This window comes from Mustela erminea, chromosome 2 (assembly GCF_009829155.1).
Source record: "Mustela erminea isolate mMusErm1 chromosome 2, mMusErm1.Pri, whole genome shotgun sequence".
Taxonomy (NCBI): domain Eukaryota; kingdom Metazoa; phylum Chordata; class Mammalia; order Carnivora; family Mustelidae; genus Mustela; species Mustela erminea.
In genome coordinates this window covers 13,455,414-13,473,115 of record NC_045615.1, presented here as the reverse complement: position 1 = coordinate 13,473,115, position 17,702 = coordinate 13,455,414, and the positions used below count along the sequence as shown (strand labels likewise).

The following is a 17,702-nucleotide window of genomic DNA, read 5'->3' as shown; positions in this document are numbered from 1 at the left end:
TCATCGACTCCTATTGTGCACAAAGCCCTGTGCTAGGGGCTAAGCATTTGTGTAATTGTCACCTTTTCTACAAACTAGAAGCTCTCTGAGGGCAGAGGTCATGTCAGAGGTAAATGTCTCACCTACAACATATTCTATTGGTGGCCCTGCCACCCTCCAACTGTCCCAGAGTGAACACGTGGCAGTGGTGCAGGTTGCTACCACACTCCACATATGACCATCAATCCTGCCACTCAAATCTTCTCCTGCCCATACCTGCTAACCTAGCATTCTCAGGCCACAGTAATTCTCATCTGGACTGGGCCACACCATGCACCAGCACCACATAACCATCAATGCGATCTAATTCAAGGTAACCATAGCCATGTGTACAACCTGCCTACAACACTGTGCTGACCCTGCACTGTCTACAGTGCAAATCTCTGAAATCTGAATGTAGCCTCCAAGGCCCTCCCATCTGTTTCCCACCTACTTCTCCACTCAATGCTTGCCATCCATCTCTAAGTGCCAACAATAACAAACCCAGTCTTATTCTCCACCCATGCCATGCAACTTCTTGCCCCAATGCTCTCACTCAGCTGTATCCATGAAGTGCCTCTCTCTTTACTATCTTTACTGGCTCAGTCTCACTAAGTCTCTGAGGTGTACCTCATGCATTATCTTCTCAGGAGGGACTCCCTGTCCTCAGCTGAACATTCCTCTTTACCTGATTCTGTTTCTCTTTATACATGTAACATTTACTTATGTATCTCTCCTGTGAGCACTTTGAAGGCAAGGAATGTGTCTTGTCATAGTACTGCCAGACCCAGCATAGTGCTTAGTATTAATAAGCACTCAGTAACAGTTGACAAATTAATCTTGGATGGATATGTACGTGGGTGGGTGGATGAGTGGATGGATGGATGGATGGATGGACAAGTGGATGGATGAATGGATGACGGATGGATGGATGGACGGACAAGTGGATGGATGAATGGATGACAGATGGATGGATGGGTGGATGGATGGATGGACAGATTGATGAATGGATGGGTGGGTGGTTGAATAGATGGAGAGATAGAAGGAAGGAAAAATAGATGCGGTTAGAAGAGACTTTTCCCAGAGGGCAGAAACAAACTCTTCTTTTCCTACAGCATTTATTAATAACTACCATGTAGCAGGCTTTGTGCAAGGCACTTGGACATATTATCCCATTTGATTCTCATAACAATCCTATCAACTAAATATAATTATCCCATTTTATATCTGTGGGAATGAAGGCCCAAGTGTTATAGCTAGAAAGTGACAGAGATGTCTCGGGCCTCCAAACCTTCCCTCTACACCACTTTGAAACAGAAGCACTCTCTTGGGCCTCTGAACCTGCTTATTTGCCTTGAAAGACAGGGAAAACACAGCCCAACAACCTTCAATTCTGCACAGTGGAGAGGTCCCTCTTCATCCCTTCTGCAGGAGACTAAAGTCCACATCCAAGTAACACTTCCCAATACATTCTAACGAGGCTCAAAGTGGAGTAGTGCTTTATCTACTACCATTTTTCTAAAACAGTGATGCCTTACTATCTCAGTATTCTGGGTAGATTTAAGGTAAATATTCTCCTACAGAGCCAAGAGTGAGGAGCCAAAATGAACATATAGTGGGGGTGGGGTGAGGAGGACTTTACAAAAACCACATGGGCAAGACTGAAACTGCCCCTCCTAAAAGAACATGGAGACCTCTGGCTGGAAAGGTAAGAGACTCATCCGGAGCCCCATGGGGAGCTCACACAAGAAAGACAAGGAAAGGGATCTACACATGTTAGAGCTCCACTCCAGGAGTAAAGCCAGGCTCCCTGCATCCATCGCTTGGTCTCTGTCTTCAGTGGATAAAACTGTGGAATCCCCAAAAGCATGTGACTTGGTGGTCAGCTGGCCCAAGCTCCCATAGACATGTCCATATGTCTTACATAGACACTGAATCAGGGAACAAGAGACACTTGACTGAGTTTACAGTGCACTTCAGGGAAGGCATCTGTGTGAGGACCCAGGTATGCTTACACCAGGGCATACTCTTTTTCTCTCCCTTGTCTTGCCTCTTTCTCTGCCTGATGTCTGTTCACCAGGGCATACATATCATTTAGCAATGACCATTTACTGAACCACCCTCTGTGTTAAGATCCAATCATATGCTGCAAAGAGTCCTACCTCCTTAACCACAACACTACACCAAGGTTTTGATGGTTGTGAGAAAAAGGAGTGAATGGGAGGAGATGGGAGAAGAGGTTTGCTCAGGAAAAGCATTGGCCATGGCATAACTCCAGAGCAGAATTTTGCATGGTAGAAACAATATTTGCCTAACTCTGTGACACACATCTACAGCATAATAATTGCCTGGACATCTGTCTCTCATCATCTCATGCTCCACTCTTACCAGAATCTCTTTTTTACACTCTCATCTCCTTTCTGAGGGATTTGAAGTGGAAACATTATAAAGCACAGCTGAAGTTAACCTTTAAAATGAGAGTTACAAGTCAAAATATAGGTAAAGAGTGAGATAACCATGTAAAATGAGATAAATATAAATTACTACATAAAATAGGCACTGACCTTCCTAGAAGTCAAGACAAAAGGAAAAATGTGATACACTCCATAGTTTTTAAGAGCTAATAAATGGTAATATAGAATAGCTGGTAGGATGTGGGCTCTGCGGTCATAGAGTCTGGATTCAGAACCTATATTGATCAGCTATCAGTGCAGCTCTACCTCTGTTCACACTAAATGCCTGGCCTCTCTGTGCTTGCAGGTTGCTCCATCACTGAGGCTGTGACAATTCTGGGGAACAAGCTCAGAGATTACCAGGGGCAGTTCAACACCACCCACCTGCTGGCCCTCTGTGACTACTTCCACAACACTTTTATCCGCCACTACAAACTCTACCAGTATGTCCTGGGCCAGGACCAGGAGGTCAACCTGACCGTCACACACCTGGAAGTGTGTGCGCCACCCCATCCCCTCCCTCTGGCTGAGGGCATGGACAGGGACATCTGGCAGCTTGAGCAGCAGATGGCAGAACTCAATATGGCTGAGGTGCAGAAACGTACGAATATGTTGCTCCTAAAGGAGGCATTGCACCTGGAGCAAGAGCACAAGCTACAGAGAACATTCTCAGAGGTGCCTGAGCAGCCCAGTCGGGTTCTGAAGAGAGAGGTAAGGCTGTGCCTGTGAGGTGGAAAGATGTTCACCTGTCACATACAAATGCCCATTCCTACCAAGAAAACATGGCAGCTGGAGTCAGACTCACAGAGAGGACCCCATTGTCTGCACACATGGGATGGGGCAGAAGGGGACAGACAGAAACTGAACATGGGCCACAGGTTTTGTGTGCATGTTTCATGAAACATCTCTGTGAGATGTCATTCATGTACCCATTTTAGTAATGAGAGTAGAGGAACTCAGGGAATTTAATTGACTCACCCAGGGTCACCAAGCTAGCAAGGGGTAGAGTTTACATTTAGGCTAAGGCTTGGCTGACCCCAAAGTCCAAGTTCTTTCCACTGCAACATTCATCAGTGACAGATTCCACTAAAGAAGACCCTAGGCTCTGAATCACCACAGATTCTCTCAGTGCCCTTCATCCTTTGAGGCCTTGTAGTGGGGGAAGATGATACAGGAAGGGCCAGTGGGGATAGCCCAAGTGGGTGATATGCTGAGATAGGCAAAGGTGTGGGGCTAGGGGGTCAGAGAGAACCTAGAAGAGTCTGGCATGGATCTAAGAAATTGGGCTCCTTCGTTGACCACTCTTAAGACCACTGAGGGAGGTTCCAGGAGCCAGAGGCTCAATGACCGGCTCTTTACTAATGGTAACTAGGATGGCCCCAGAGCCACCAACTTCTTAAGGGCCTGGAAGAGTCCAAATTCATTTTTTAATCTAGACATAGGCACTTATATCATCACTGTCACATCATCTGTTTTTTTTTTTTGAGATCAAAGAGGTCACATCATCTGTAAATACAGAGACAATTGTCCTCATATGTGTGTACACAATTGGGTACATGTGTTGGGGAGATTGGGGCTGAAATGGAGGTAGAGGGTCCCAGAGCCTATATATTTCAAAAGGTCTCTAAATCATCAGCCAAAGAGTGACTGGCCCTATGAAATATTCCCTTAAATATATATAAAACATGGGGAAAATCTTTAAAGAGAAATTAGCACAACAGAATAGATGATACTCTTCTAAGGTTAAGTTAAGTCTTCAGAGAAATAACACATCAGGCTGCCATGCAATCTTAGAGCATTAAGATATCCAGCAAACAAGAACACCGCAGAATCTAAGCAACAGCTTGTTTCTACCCGCTCTGGGGGACCTTACTCTAGAATGTGTGGACAAGGCCAGAAATGTGAGGGGCTGCCTTCCCTCCCACTCTTGCTTCTTCTTGTTCACACAGTTGTCCTTCTCTGCCCCTCCCAGCTTCCCTTGCCAGCCCTCATTACTTTGCTGTTGGCCCTGCCTGGTAGAGCTCATGGACTAGAATCCCCTTCACTGTGTGTCTTTAGTCTTGTGCCTGAGCTGGAGATGATGAACACCACAAGATAAACATGATACATCCTCTTGGAGAATGATCCTTCCCAAGGACTTAGGGGAAGAATATCATTTTTATATAAAAACAGTCAGGAGATAGTACAGGGAAAATGTCAGGTTTTGCATGAATTTTTAAGTTAAAATATGAGATCACAAAGAGATATCTTCTAGGCAATCAGATCCTCCAAGAATGTCCCCTCCAGATAAGCACAAATTCTCCTCTACGGTTTGGTTGTTCAAACGGGGAATTTGGAGAAACACAGTTACATGGTCCATGTCTCCAGGATTCCATGATGCCATAGTCCTGATTGAGATGACAGATAGTGTCTTCTGTTTAACATGGCAGATGGTGGCTGAGTTTCTATTCTTCCCATGACTGGCTGGTTGAGGGACAGGCCCACTGTCTGAGTAACTTGCCCTGTCCCTTCGGATAAAGCCTGTTACTAGAACTTAAAGATGTAAAAATGAGATGAGGGCAGGAGGGCAGGGAAGGGGGATAACATCCAAATGGAACACGCATTGATCAGAAGGTATGGGAATATGGGACTGGCCTATAGACCCAGAACAATATTAGTAATAAAAGACCCACTCAAATAGGGTTATTGCTACAGTAGTCCTGAAGTGAGAAGGAAAGAAAGTCCAAAAAGAGAGCTATGGGAGAGGGCTATGGGACAGGAGGTGTAGTGTAAGGAGAGGATCAGAGCCAGGGCCAGCCCACAGCAGACTGGGAGGGAGGCGAGAGACTTCATTCTCTTTCCAGCCTCAGATCTCCTGCCAGCACCTCCCATTGGCTGAATTCAGCCTAAAGCCAGAGGGGTAAGGTAGCCAGTTGAGACAGCCTTTGTAAGTCAGACTCTCAGAGCACAGAGTAGGGTGGAGAATGGTGGCCAAGAGAGCTCGTGGGGGAAACGGAAAGTTCTAGAATACAGAAAAAGGAGCTGATGTGTTCAGCATTGGATCCAGTGGAAGGACTATATCTGCAGACAGCCTCAGCCTTTCCTAGGGCCCTGATCACCAGCCATGTTCCGTTTCTTCCAGGAGTTAGAAAATCTCATCAGTGAGGCCATTCACATCCAGATCGAATGCCTGAAGGAGCTGCTGCAGTATGAGATACAAATAACTTTTGACATTTTGGATCTGAAACTTCAGAAGAAGACTTTGAACCTCAATGCTCCTATTCCTTCCCCACTTGCAATCACTGGCCAGCAAGGGCAAGATGAATCTCTTAAGTTCAACAAAGCAAACAAAGGAAAGAAAGCAAAGGCAAAGAAGAAGTAGAAAGCCATTGGTGTCCATTGACTGAAGACACTGACTGAGGAAAAGCCGTTGACAATTTTGGAAGTATTATGTGATGTGCTCAGCACCCAGTAGATCAAAGGATTCTAGCAATTAAAAGAAATAAAACAACAGTCCTCATATTTCCTCTTCTGTCTTCCTCTATCTTCTATCCCATGAAAATCCAACCCAAATGGATTTTTCCTGCGTGGTGGAAGAAAGCTGTCTTACTCTGCTGAGCACAGAATTTGTGTTGCATGGGCAGGCAAACATCACTTGTTAACTAAGGCTGAGTTTAGATGCTAAAGATAGAACCACCACCAGTAGGTTTAAGTGGATAAGAGTGAGGGTGACACCAGACACCAGGAAGGAATTCCAGCTAACACAGTGGTTCTCTGGCTAGAGTGGGAACAGGACCTAAGATTCTGTTTCCATTCTGCAGTTTGTACAACAGGACTGACAGCCCACAGCCTGTTATGCACATGCCAGTCTCTCTGCTAGAAGACCTAGAGCTGCCTAGAACATATGCAAAACTCTTTGTTTTGTGAGAACCTACATCACTTAGACTGAGGCAGGGGACTCGGTACTGCCTGAAGCCAGAGACCTGCCTTTGAACCCAGCTCTGCTTCTGGTCTGCTGTGTGACCTTGCCCACATCCCTTCTATCTCTAGGGCCCAGCTCTCCCTCTCTGTTAGGTGGGGGTGTTGCCAGCTGGTGTCAGGTCTTTCTCCCACTCTAACCTGGAGATGATGAAGCAAGGTTAGCTATTCCCATTTTTCAAGGGGTTCAAGAGTCAATGGGATCAAGTACCACCTCAAGGTCACACAAGAGGGAGTGAAAGAATTAGGACTAAAGTTCAGGTGTCTGGACTCTTATTTCTGCACTTTTCCCCCTACAGCATCATGTCTCATGGTGATAGGGAAACAAATCCTGTAGTAGTTGGCTTATTACAGCCATGTAACTGACAAGAGACTGTGGCCTCCAGGATCAGGGCAGAAAAGATATTGCCACTCACTGTCTCTTTCACTTTCTTGGCAAGAAACTGGGCTGAAAGCTCTGTTCTCATGTCCAGGAGACACTGGAAGTAGTGGTTGTCAGTCAAGTTTAAAAGGGTTTATAGCTCCTTCTTACCTTGCCTTTCCCCACATGGATGGTGGCTCAACCATCTCATCCATACTCAGAGCCCAGCCTTGTCCTGTCCCTGTGTCTGGTGCCCAGATAGACTCACAGAACCCCTGAGGCTTTGAAACCTTTCCGTCTCAGGCCACTTGGACCCTAAGGTATGGACAGTGGTCTGTTGGTGCTATCATCCCCACTGGACCTGGACCTTTCCCAGGAAGTCTCCTGCCAAGGGACCCCCAGTCACCATCCCCATGGATGGAAATATAGCCTGACCAGTATCCTCCTATTACTCCTCCAGCAAGGGTATGGGTGCTCCCTGTAGTGGCTGTGAGGGAGAAGAAAGTGTCTCTTGCAGCCCTGTGTCCACACGGTCAGCCTGCAGGGCCCTCCCTCCCATTCAGGAGTAGCTCTTCTCCTTAACCTGGAATGGTTGGAGTCAAGACTAGCATTTCATCCCCACACTAGGTGTAGATGTTAAAAATATTTGGGGAATGAAGAAAAAAAGAATGAATGAGTGAAAATGTTAAGAAAACCCTGGAACTTCCTTTCTCTGTCCAAACAGATATGAAGAATCTTACCAAACTCCTCAGATATAAAACACTCCTCCCTCTTGCTAAGGTAAAAGGAATCTCTCCTACCCTGCCTTCCCAATGGAATCCTCCACTGGGCTCAGCCCTGTGCTAGAAGTTTCTACCCTCAAGAATTTCTCCTGGGGGCATCACGGTGGCTCAGTCAGTTAAGCATCTGACTCTTGATTTAAGCTCAGGTCATGATTTCAAGATTGTGAGATCAAACCCTACATTGGGCTCCATGTTGGGCATAGACCCTGCTTAATATTCTCTCTCTCCTTCTCCTTCTACTTCTCCCTCCTCCTCATGTGTTCTCTCTCTCTCAAAAAGAAAATATGTTTCTCCCCAATTAGCAAGGGAAACAAATACCCCCAAACCCATCAGACTTCCACAATCATTTGGTGTCATCTCCTCAAGAACAACCAGAGGAGGCCTGGGGGTTTGTCTGGGAGGGAAAGGGACACCCTAAGCATTCTGCCTCCTCCAGCTCCTACTCAAATATACAGAAGTTCTGGTTTCAGTGCTTGTTAAATATCCATTTCAGGGGTAGCTGAGTTGCATTTGGGAAGGAGACTGGGACAGGGAAGTCACAAAAGACCAGAAACAAGGTGAGAAGGCACATCAGCAAGTGGATTTAAGGCCTGCATGGGGACAGGAGTGGAAGCCTCAGACCACATATACACTGAGAGTTAAAATTGGGCCTTCTACATCAAGGTAAGATGAGAGAATGGGTGCTCTGCTTGGGGGATCTCCCCACCCCCCTGAGAAGGAGCACTGAGCAAGCTTTTGCTGCAACTCTCAGAGGACCCCAAGTCAACTGTGGGAGAGCAAAGTCTCCACCTGTGCCCCTATGCTCACGTAAGGCCTGGACACTGACACCACATAGACATGGAAACCCCAAACGGAGAAACTACCCTAAAACTGGGTTGAGATCAGAGCATCCCCTCGAGCCCAAGGATAAAGCTTCTGTAGGTAAGGTGACCAAATTCTATATTTGTCGTGGATGGTGTCAGTTGCCTCCTGTTGTCCTGGTGTTCTATCTAGTTTGTCATTGCTTAATGAAGTCTTATTAAGAATTGCTTTAAAAGAAGCCAAGATCAGATCAGTACCCCTTTGCTTGTACTTCCAGCTTTTGCCACAGTTGCATCTCTTGGTGTGTGAGTGATGTGTGCTGTGAGCAAGTGAGTTTTCACTTAAACTCAGGCTAAATCTGGAAGATGATGATGGCTGACCTGCCTCTCCTTCTCAATTCTTTTCCAACCCAGTGCAACCCTCTCAGGGATACTGCATGCAGCTCCCCTTAGACCCTGAAATGCACACAGACACAAGCAATGGAGGAGAGTCATTTCCCCTTTGGGGTGGTGGGAAGGTAAAGACCCATGCCAGTTGTGCCATGGCCTGCAAGGTTCAGGAAGCAGCAGGCCAACAGACTCCAGGTTAGTGGGGAAAGTAAGGAGTGACAGGTATGAGCTTCAGGATCTAGAAGGCAGCAGTCTTGCTCCAGGGTTCATAGGCAGTAATGGGCAGCGTTGCTGCAGCAGCTTTCCCACTTACCATGTACTCTCAATCTACAACTATTTATCTTCGTGTTTGCTACTGCATTTTCATTTTTCAAAAAACCCTCAATAGCAAGGAGTTCCACAAAATAGGAAAGTGCATGAGTCATGAAAATGTAAATATCTTTCTCTTTTTGAATAAAGTTAATGGCAAACTGTAACAATCACAAAAATGTTATCAGCATTTACCATCGGCCCTGAGAACCATGGTGATGTCACTGACTACATAAAAAGCAGGCACAAATCTGCTTAGGGAATATCAGCATCTAACTCAAAGGTCATCAGTGACTTTAAGAACACTGTCTAAAATCCTGCTCAGGGACACCTGGGTGGCTCAGTTGGTTAAGCATCTGCCTTTGGCTCAGGTCCTGACCCCAGGGTCCTGGGATCAAGTCCCTCATTGGGCTCCCTACTCAGTGGGGAGTCTGCTTCTCCCTCTGCCCCTCCCCTTGCTCATTCTCTGTCTCTTTCTCTCTCTTTCTTGCTCAATCTAATAAATAAATAAAATCTTTAAAAAAAAAATAAAATCCTGGTCAAATATTATCCTGGGTGTGTCTGTCAGGGTGTTTTTGAATGAGACTAATATTTGAATTGACTGACTAAATAAAGCAGATTGTTCTCCCCAATGCGGGTGAGCCTTGTCCAGTCAGTTGAAGGCCTGAATAAAACAAAACCCTGACCTCACCACACCAACCTCTCCCTGAGTATGAGAGAATGGTCCCTGTCTGACAGCATTTGAAATGGACCATAGCTCTTCCTGTTTCTATGGCAGCCTGACAGCCTGAGACATCAGCCATGAGAATTTGGGACTAGCCAGTGTCTCTAATCACATGAGCCAACTCTTATAATATGTCTCTTCCATGAATATACATAGTCTTCTGTTGATTGGTTGTGTTTTTCTGAAGAACCCTGCCTAGTACATTTGTCAGTTCCAAGTTTTTTTGCACACATGCTATGAGTGAAATGGTAAGTGTTTATTTGATAGCACCACCCAGAGAAGGATGTCACACATGGTTAAATGATGCCCGTGTTATACTCATGGAATCTGGTGCAACAATAAAAAAAGAAAAATCTGATAATTCCAATAACAATTCACCTTTTTCATATAATTCAAGCAATCAAAGTAAAGCTTTTAGAAATTCATTTCATTCAAGGTGAACTATCTCTCAATATTGTGAATATAACTGGAAATTTTCTTTTTAAAAGTTCAACATGACAGATGCAAGTAATCATTTTTGAGGTGATAATATCACTTCAAATATATAAATGTTGGTAAAGTCAATTTTCTCACTAAATTAAAAAAAAAAAAAAACATGGAGCAGAAATGTACCTAGAATTGGTTGTTGGGCGTACAGATGTCAGACCTGCACCAAGAGGGTCAGAAAGTAAAAATGAGGTGGAGAAAGGATGGGAGAAAGTGATGAGCAACTCCGCACAACAGAGTCAGACTCCTCCCACTATGCTTCAGAGCCAGCTGGAATTCACTCATTCATCCCCCAAATATCACCTGACCGATTGTTCATACTGGATGTTGTTAGGCAAAAGGGACTCAAGAGTGAAAATGTAGACAAGGTTCCCATCCATGAACTCACCTTCAAGTGCAAAACGTGAAGCAATTGAATAAGCAAGATATTTACCGGCTGGGTAGTGAGCTATGGAGACTGTAAGCAGGTGCAGAACTCGAATAACTCTGGGGTAACTGGGACTTTGTTACTGAGGCTGTTCAACAGGCACATATTAAATGTCTATTAGATGCCTGATGCTGAGATAAGTGGCAAATATGAAGATACGAAAAAGACACAGTTAGTGCCCTCAATGAGCTTGCAGTCTAAACAGGAGGCAGATGCATACACTGCTAATGTTAACACAAGGAAGAAGGAGACAATGCTAAAATAGACACTCAAAGGGGAGAAATGGACTATTATAGGAAGGATCAAGGAGAGGTGCTCCTTGAAGGACAATGTGAAATGGATTTTGAGAGATAATTAGGATTCTAACTAAAGGGGGAAATTGGAGAAAGCACGTTAAATAGAAAGAAAATAAAAGCATATCTACAGGCTGTGGTTGGCAGAGAAAAAGCAGGAGCCAGGACAGCAAGTGGACTGGGCCAGGTGGTTGCAGGGATAGTGCAAGGGCAAGTGACAAAGCCATTTATACCTGGGGGGTGGGGGGTTGTTATACAAAAGATCTGTGGGGAAAGGAGACTTTAAGAGGTTTAGGCATTTAAGGAGGGCATGTGATGTGATGAGCAGTGGATATTATAGACAACTAATGAATCATTGAACACTACACCAAAACCTAATGACATACTATATGCTGGCTAACTGAATCTAAATAAAAATTTAAAAAATAAAAAAATAAAATGTTTAGGCAGGGGAAGAGTGCCTGGGTGGTCCAGCAAGCATCTGACTCTCAATTTCAGCTTGGATCATGATCTCAGGACTGTGAGATCAAGCCCTGTGTTGGGCTCCACACTCAGCATGGAAGTCTGCTTGAGATTCTCCCCCTCTGACCTTCCTCCCACTCCCATGCATGCTCTCTCTCTCTCTCTCTTTTCTCTTAAATAAGTAAAATAAATTAAAATTTTAAAAACAAAGAAAATATCAAAATCTAAAGAAAGAAAGAAAGAAAAAGAGGCACCTGGGTGGCTCAGTGGGTTAAAGCCTCTGCCTTCAGCTCAGGTCATGATCTCAGGGTCCTGGGATTAAGCCCCGCATCAGGCTCTCTGCTCAACGGGGAGCCTGCTTTCCTTCCTCTCTCTCTCTGCCTGCCTCTCTGCCTACTTGTGATCTCTGTCTATCAAATGAATAAATAAAATCTTAAAAAAAACAACAACAACAAAGAAAATATCTCATGTTTTTAAAAAGGGCTTAGGGGACCAAAATTATTGCAGGGATATAGAGGCTGGAGGGTGACTAAGAAGGAAGCTATTAAAATAATTCAAGCCAAGTATAATATAATATTAGCCAACATGTGTGAAATATACAAATATTTAGTAAGTGTCTATAATGTGCTAGCAACTCTTCTGAGCCCTGAGAATATTGCACCAAACAGTAAATAAGTCCCTGCTCAGGAAGATTCTAATCTAGTGGAGAGACAGAGAAAGAGAGAGAGAAAATGAATAAACAAGTAAATATTGGGTGTAACACATGGTAATAAGTTACATGCATTGAACACACACTGTGTGCCAGGCACTCATAACACTTGTTATGTCATCACATACTTTATTTTCATGACAATCCTATAATGAACAAACTAGTAATATCATCCCTATTATATAAATGAGAAAACTGATGAACAGGGGTTAAATAATACCAGGCAGTACCCACAGAGCTCATACTCTTCACCTCCATGTTTTACTGCCTTTCACGGGTTGGTGGTCTGGCAACACCGAGGGTGGGGAAGAGAAGTCCACAAAAGCAGGCACCTTCCTCTCCCCAGTCCAGGCATCCCAAGCTCCTCTACCCCAGCAGCTATTGTGCAGTCATCCCTCTGCGCTGTGGTCGCTTATCTGACTACTGTGCTGCCAGCTAGTCTGCAACTCCAATGAGCGCCAGGAGCCATTGTACATCTGTTGTGTCTTCTTCACCTCATACATTTGGACATGTGTCCAGGCTCTGGGACTGGAGCATTGCTGAAGGCCACCTGTTCAGGGGGGATCAAGTGGCTGCATGGGTGGAGTAGGAAATGAGAACCATGACGGATGAGGAGCACTCATCCTAGGATCTCTGTGTCAATGGGGAGAACTGTTTTATCTAAAAGATATCAGCATTTTCAGTGACAAATAAGGAATTATGTTCTCATCCTTCTTGGCCAGGCTCCCAGTCCCTCTTCCTTTCTGTAGAAACTCAGGTACAGGAATAACAACAGAGACACCAATGGCATCTTACAATTACCTGGCTTACAGGTGAGTTTACAAAGTAGCCCTGCACCTCCATGGAATTTCCCAGTTTTGACTGTCTAGGTCAAACTCTCCTTTGAAGAACTATTTTCCTTCTTCTACCCCAATCAAGTGTTTCTGAGGGGGGTTCCTAGCCTTAGTGCCTTCCAAGCTGAAGGATGGGCACATGGTACTCCATTGCACATGGCTACAGTGGTTGGGCCCTGCACGGGCACATGACCCATGCTGGACCAATCAAAATACTCTATTCTCACCCTACCCAACATACCCCCAGCCCTGTTGATTGATTCATGGATTTTTCTAGAGAACAGGCAGGGTTCTGATCAGAGCAGCCAGTAGCTGTGATTCCAGCCTGAGAGAAGGAAGACTACATACAAAAGAAGCAGAAGAGAGTGGGGAAATACTGATTGAGAGGTTGCTATTTTATCTTGTCATCCTAGAGACATCTCTCCCCTGTCAGTGGTTTGAGCCAACGTGCATACACCCATGATCTGACTAAGGTCAGTAAGACAGGCAGGGCAAGGAATCCTTCCCCCATGACAGATGAGGACACAGAGACAGAAAGGTAAAGTGATTGCTCAAGGTCACTTGACTAATAGGTGGCGAAGCCTTAGCAAAAGCAATGAGAACTTCTGTCCTCTTGGTTCATCCACAGCCTCAAAGGACAAAGTACCTATACACATGTTTATCTCCCTGTGCTCCTATGCAAAGGCATCTGTGTATAAGCCGTTCTTTTTGTTCTGGACTTAGACATGGAATGAAGCCACAGCATCTACTCTTCAATGCTGGAAAACCATTCCGGGCCCAGAGGATCAAACCTCTGCCCTAAGAACTTGCACATACAAAGTCAAAGTCAAATGGGGGATTTGAGCAACACTACACAAAATTTACCAATTATCATTGTTCCCTCTTTGGAAAACATCTCCCCCCACCAAAAGCGGATCACCAGCCCCTTCTCATTCAATAGGGTGTCTACCATAACATGCATTAAGTCCAAAATTTATCAATTATTAATGCTTTATTTTAACTCCTCACAGTGGTGCTTGTAAAACATCCTCTAAAGAACTGAAAAGGCTTTCTAATATTTTCTCTAGTTATTTTTACCTGCTTAAAGGGTTGAGAAAACAGGCCATTCCCAGTCCCTGCATGTGTGAAATGAGGAACAAGGTGGCACTCATACCCCTTTTGAGGCTACTTCCTCTTCCAGAATTCTCAGAACATGGCAACATGGCTTCCAGTCAAGGTTCACACACACCTGGGCCAGAGTTAGAACAGAGAAATCGTTTTCTGAACCTGATATGATTCAGATAGTATATGGATACTAGGCCCCATCATCCCAGAAGAGTTTCTCAGGATGTTGTCCTTCCTGTGGGTTTCAGACTTCCAGCAAAATTTGAAAATGCCACCTCCATGACCCCCACAGCAAAGGAAGCAGCACAGTTCAAAATTGTCCTGAGTTTCTCATGTATACAGACTTGGTATCTGGATTCTGGACCCCAAATGTCCCTAATACATTTGTGAACAGTTTAGGCCAGACAGGTGGACAAAAGCTTTGAAACTTTTCTAGCAAAAGGATAGATCTATTGGTGAAAGTGGGGCGGTTAAGGCAAGAAGCACTAACTTGAGTCAGTGGCTTTTGTCTCAAGGATAATACCGGTTAGACATTTTAGGGGTTTGGAGGACACTCATTTTCAAAATCTGAACTGGAGATAGCTGGTGGTTGGGACTCAAAAGCCCAGGATAAAGTCCAGCCTTTGGGGGCAGCTGAGATAGGCTGACAGCTTCATATAATAGCCACTACTACATGCAGTGGATGGCCACCTCCTCAAAGGTCCATGTCACCCTGGACACTTCCTGTGAGCTACCTCCTCTTCTCATGGCCGCATCTCTGATTTGAGCCAGGGCTACAAAAAGTTCTTCCATGAAGATTTTGTCCACTTTATGCTGACAACAGCTCATCTCCAGCATATGCTGAATGACTCCTGCTTCCTGCCTGGGGACCTCTCTGAAGTCACAGCATGGGACACCATCAGGAACCCACACGATATTTATGCATGCACATCCCAGAAGTACAGGGAACTTAACATCCTGTGGAACAACCCAGCCAATTCAAAGTGGGAACTCATGTCTAAGTGCTTCTCCCTCCTATTCCTTAGGCAGGCGATGTTGAGACATGATCTGTAAGGCTCCTCAGAAGGTCCCAGTGGTATCAAGCACCAGTCACCCACAGAAATGGAAAACTCAGAGGCACACCCTACATTCGTTTTCCTCCTCTGTCTTCCTCCATTTTGTCTTCATTCCTGCTCTCTGAGATCACTTCCCAAAAACACTATATGCTGTAAGCAAATCTTTGTCTTAGGGTCTTTTTCGGGGAGGAGTATAGGCTAAGACAGATTTCTTCATCTTTGGATCCCCATATACCAGCACTAGCTCTGTGTCCATTATTTTTTGCTGTGTAACAATTCTCCCCAAACTCAGTGACTCAAAACAACAATCATGATTTTACAACTTGGGTAGGGTTCATGTGGACAATTTGGCTCTGTCCACAAGACATCAGCTAGGACAACTCAACCAGAGCTGAAGGATCCACTTCCAAGATGCTTGAGCTCCATGGCTGGCAAGTTGATGCTGGTTGCTGACTGGTGGCTCAGCTGAGATTGTTGATACAGAGCTCCGATTCTCCTTCACATCAGCCTCTTTACATGCTACTTGGGTTTTCTTGCAGCATGGCAGCTGGGCTCCAAGCAGGAGGAAGTAGAAGGAACACACAGGGCCTCACTTCCACTTCCACTGTATTCTATTGGTCAAAGCAGTGGCCCAGCCCAGGAACAAGGGAGTAGGAAAATAGACATACCTCTCAGTGCAGGGAGTGGCATATTTTTAACCATATCTGATCTGCCACATTGGCACAGAACACTAGGTAAATGAAGGGTTAAATAAATGGTAAATTTCATAAGAAAATTCATTCATTAATACTGCCAGCCATTACTCAATAGTAATCTTCCCTGCACCTGTACAGCCACTGTCACTTATCTGAAATTTTAGAGTAAACTCTTACCTTGATACTAATTTATTTGAGACTGGAAGTTTGTTTGACCTCAGAGTCATAGAATATTAGAGCTGCAGGAATCCACTTCAGCCACCTGAAGTGGAGGAAAGTGAGTCCCAGGGAAAGAAGGGGATTTGCCCAAGGTCACTATCATGCCCACTGGCAGGGAAAACACCAACCCAGAAGCCAGGGCCCCACTTTCCAAAATTTCCAGTCCCACTCTTCCCACCCCACTGCGATCCTGGCAGACGTGTATGTGTGTGTGTGCGCGCGTGTAGAGGAAGGGCTGCCTTCCCCATAGGAAGCTCTGCCTCTGAGTCCTTCCCAGCGTCTATCCTTGGACATGCCCCCCTCCGATCTGTGTGAGTAGCTATGGAAAACTCTAAAACTGAGCACGAAGGGGAGCCTGTGAGAGGGCTGAGGGTGTCAACGTACGGGAGAAACTCAAACTGGACCCAATAAGGCCGCTCTGGGCGGTTTGTGCCCCCATCTGGGCTCCCCGGCCCCGCCACTCACACCATCCCCAGTGTGCTGCTTCCTCCTTTGGGGAGTACTTGAGGAACCCCTGGAGTGCGCAAGACGCAGAGGAGAATGCAGACACAACACAATAAAAACCATCTTCAGCTTAACACCGAGGACCTACCAAGTGCCCGACACTGCCTCTCATTATCCTCATTTCACAGACGGGGAAACAGGTTCTGAGGAGTTGGGGAACTTACCTGTTCTTTCCACCTGAGCTGGTAAGTAACCTTCTGAGACTCAAACCCTGACCTAACCCTAACTCTCCACCCTTTCCTCTAAATCAGCCATCAGACTGATTTGATCTCTCTCTCTTCTAGGAGGTTCCATCTGGAGGAGAAGCCAAACACCATAGGGTAGTATGTGACGGAGGGTGGCAGGCCCAGAGGCATGCAGGGGCGGACGGGTCACAGGAGAGGCAGGCCTCAGGTCCGGGAGGGCACAGGAGGCCAGGCCTCAGGGAGAGGAGGCTTCAGAGAGAGGGAGGGCAGGCTGGGGCATCTGAGCGGGCAGAGCACCAATCTGAGCAAAGGCTCTTTGCTGGGAAGAAGAGCAGATGGTTCAGTTTGGCAGCAGTGTTGGAGGTAAGTCTGGCTGCTGGGATCCTAAAGACTCAGGATGTCTGTGTAGGAGTGCTGGGGGGCTCCTCTCCTCCAAGTTCAACAAGGGGACTGGGGGAGCCTGGCCTGAAGTTGCATTTCCATAGCAAGCTCTGTGGTTCTATAAATTGTGTGTTTACTGAGGCACTGTGCCCACTCCATGAAGCCTGGCTCGGTGCAGACAAGGGCTGGGGACAGGAGTAAGGAAAAGGGCCCTAAATGTAAGGTTGTTTGCCCAGGGTAGGGAGCCACTGTGATTCCCAGATGGGCCGTGGCGAGATGAAGCATAAAGGAGCAGTGCTCATTTATTACGTGTCTGCTTTGAGTCACTAGATGACAGCATGAGATTTCAATCTACTTATCCACCGGGGGAGGGGGTCTCAGTATCTCCATTCTTCCAGCTGAGGAAACTGAGGCTGAGGCTCGAGGAAATAAAGTGACTCACTCTGGCTCTCATAGCTAGCAAGTAGAGGAGCTGAGAGCCGAGTCCAAGTCTCTGCCCTGTGTGCACACTTTCTCTCCCCTGCAGCAATGTGCTAGAAGGGGCTCAACCTGGAA

General features: G+C 45.8%; 1 protein-coding gene across 1 annotated transcript in view; it reads left to right on the top strand.

The window, feature by feature from the left end:
- Window positions 1–5,965, top strand: part of C2H8orf74 (chromosome 2 C8orf74 homolog) — a 35,753-nt gene extending 29,788 nt beyond the window's left edge. Inside the window, exons 3-4 of the mRNA XM_032330785.1 lie at window positions 2,779–3,182; window positions 5,593–5,965. Of these exons, the coding sequence (XP_032186676.1) occupies window positions 2,779–3,182; window positions 5,593–5,832 (644 nt within the window). The 3' untranslated portion in view covers window positions 5,833–5,965. The remainder of the gene's footprint in view (window positions 1–2,778; window positions 3,183–5,592) is intronic.
- The last annotated feature ends 11,737 nt before the right edge of the window (window positions 5,966–17,702 follow it).